At 38.8% G+C, this 2,951-nt stretch overlaps 1 protein-coding gene across 1 annotated transcript; it reads right to left on the bottom strand.

Moving 5' to 3' along the window:
• Window positions 1-898: 898 nt before the first annotated feature.
• On the bottom strand, window positions 899-2,714 carry LOC112028347 (homeobox-leucine zipper protein HOX11). The gene is made up of 4 exons (XM_024061027.2): window positions 2,323-2,714; window positions 1,849-2,171; window positions 1,657-1,736; window positions 899-1,548 (listed from the first exon to the last, which is right to left on the bottom strand). Exons 1-4 carry the CDS (start codon window positions 2,612-2,614, stop codon window positions 1,170-1,172), a joined length of 1,074 nt encoding a protein of 357 aa, XP_023916795.1. The 5' UTR covers window positions 2,615-2,714; the 3' UTR covers window positions 899-1,169.
• Window positions 2,715-2,951: the final 237 nt, after the last annotated feature.

Here is a 2,951-nt window from a genome sequence, read left to right as displayed (position 1 = left end):
TCGCAATGAACTCGGAAATTAGGGTATTAATCTCATGAGAAATATGTTAAATAAAAGGTTGGGTAAAGGCTAGAACAGTAGGAGAATTTGTAACTGAATTCTCTCAGGTTTTGACCATTTCGACCCAATGTCCTGCAAAATAACTACCTCAACTGATTTTCCAGTTGTTTCTCACGTGCTACTTCGCCATACAACTTTTTGCTAGACCGAACCTCCATCTTGAACAACTTCAATTTACCTCATGAATCCTCAACCTAATTAGATAAAGACCCACAAAATACATTATACAAAGTATTTGCATGATCAATTACAAGAAACCTTTGGAATATGCCAAAAAATACACCTTTACACTTGATTGTTTGTATTGTGTGAAAAATTGGCTCCTAACAAGCGATTTCCTAGTTTCTTGGCACTCTGGTAGCCCGGGAAGTAGAGCAAACTCATAGGTTGGTTCTTAAAATAAGAACAATTTTCACAAATTAATTTTCTTTCGGGAACTAAATCTTCACGTTAAGGACATTTATACATGTTTATCACCTGCCATGGCCGCGTTACAATGCCAATACTCGCAGCCTCCTGTAGGTTCCAAGGCTGCCATTACTAGTTGCAAGTAATTTTATTCTCGGGTGCGGGACTAGTCAATTTGCCAGTGCCTAATTAAACTCCTAGTAGTTCATTCTGATCCGTTTGTATGTTTCCTTCATCTGTTTGCATTGCAATCATACAACACATAATTTTGTCCCGTAGCCCTACTACTAGGCCCCATAAGTATTTTCTTAGGATCCTATGTTCACATAAAATTTCAATCCTTCCTGGTCCCTTCTAGTTCTTGGCCTCAAGTTGAGAATCCTAGTCCTTGATGCTTCACACCCAAAAAGAACACAGAATAAACTGAAAATTGACAAAGTGAAAGTTGCAAATATATATATATATATATAGCTAGTTGTTCTAACAAAAATCTTTTGAATTTTCTCATAAATCAACAAATATATATCACCCTTCTAATCTCTCTTTTCTCGCGTCCAAAACTCCATTAACAAGACACAAACTAGAGACAAAAAAGGTCGCAAAAGAAAGTAGGAAAATGCTCCAAACCAAAAGTATATACAAACGGAAAAAGGTCATGAGTACATTTAATTAGAGACTCGTGACATCGATCTCTCTCTTTCTCATGAAGCTGCTTGGTGAGCTGGGGCCTGTTGCATGTGAGCTTGGACTTGAGAAGAAAATGGATATAATCTAGCTTTAGCCAGTGACATAGCCGCTGAATTAGTAGTATTATTGGTGTTGGTGGTGGTGGCAGTGGTGGTGGTGGTGTTGTTGGTGTTCCCATTAGTACCTGAAGTGGTTGTGGTAGTGGTGGCCACGCGCTCACAAGATGGGCACATAGTGAGAGTGGTTGCAGGAAGTTGCATGTAGAAAGGTTGAGAGGTTTTCAAAGCTCTTAATTCTTGCAGTTCCTTTTGTAACCTCCTATTTTCCTCTGTCAGTGTTTCACAGCACCTCTTTAAATACTCACAATCTACTTCTGTCTGCTTTAGCTTTGTCCTGTAATTTTTGCCAAGAAAAAATGTAAGTACAAATTTTTAAAATTTAAAAGAAATATGTACACAAAACCCACCAAACATATTAATAAGAATAAAAAGAAGCAAATACCTTGCTCTTCTATTTTGAAACCAAACTTCCACCTGCCTAGGACGAAGGTTTAACTGTTTTGCCAGAGCAAGCTTTTGTTTCTGCACATTGATTCATTGCAAGAATAAATAACAAATAAACAAAAATGTCCAATCAATTAATACTTATAACAGAATAGAAATGGGCGTTTAAAATTTGAAGCTTTGTACTTACAGGGTTGAGAGTACTGTGCTCTTTGAAACTCTCTTCAAGAAAAGCAGACTGTTCTTTGGAGAGCCTGAGTTTCTTCCGAGTGGAACCATTTTCCTCATCATCACTCGCCCTTGAACTTGCTCTCTCAGTCTCAACATCCAAATCTCTCTTGCTTCTTCCACCATTTCTTACACAGAAGTCCATCTGAAACGATGAAACTGTACTATTTGGAGAAGACAGCGCTGCCCCATCGTCTGTCTCCTCCGCCGCTGTCGCCACAGTCGGAAACCGGTTCACATCCAACCCTCTTCCTGGTCCATCCGAAGAACCCGGTTCAGATGCCACTGTAGAAAGCAAGTTAATTTAATGAGCAAAGCAAGGAAAACCCACCAAAACCCAGATCCTAAATAACTTAATAAAGTTGAAAGAAAGATAAAAGAGAGCAAAAAAAAAACAACAAAAACAAGAGCACAAGGCAAGTGGGGCATTACGTACAGTTATCAGTAAGCCAAGGAAAGCGAAGCTGTGAAGGTTGGTGGGTGCGAAGAACAGGTGTGAAAGGTAGAAGATCAAGCTGAAGTGGTGGATCTGAAGAAACTCTTCTTCTTTCATCACCATCGTCTTCTTCACTCTCACGGGTCTCCCTTGTTTTCTCGTCCGATGATCTTGATCCACTACTGGTTCCTAAGCCCATGCAGAACCCAAGATCCTTGTTAGACAACTTGGGACTTTTGTCAAGAAACGTGAATGGTTTTGGTGCATCACCAAGACTCAAAGCTAGTTCCATGTTGGACGGAGCAGAAGAGAGAAGAGTAGTACAGAGAAGGTTGATTGTTTCACAAAGGTTTGGTTTTTTTGGGTTGTTGATGAAAGGAGCTGTGACTTAAAAAGAGACCCTATCCGATACCTTTTTGTTTTTTTTTTTTTTATTTTTTTCAATTTTTTTTATATGTATAAAAAAAATTAAATGCAAACACACGAACAGAGCAGAAACCCTAAACGCTGGTGCCTTTTTATTTATTTCTTTTTGCCTTGTGCGAGTAAAAGATTGACCGACATATTCAGGTTGACAAGTGCACGTGATTCTATTTAATTATACAAACCGGTTCATACAATGGGGGCAA

This window comes from Quercus suber, unplaced genomic scaffold, assembly GCF_002906115.3.
Source record: "Quercus suber isolate HL8 unplaced genomic scaffold, Cork oak 2.0 scaffold_1, whole genome shotgun sequence".
Lineage (NCBI taxonomy): Eukaryota > Viridiplantae > Streptophyta > Magnoliopsida > Fagales > Fagaceae > Quercus > Quercus suber.
This window is presented reverse-complemented; position numbering and strand designations above follow the sequence as displayed.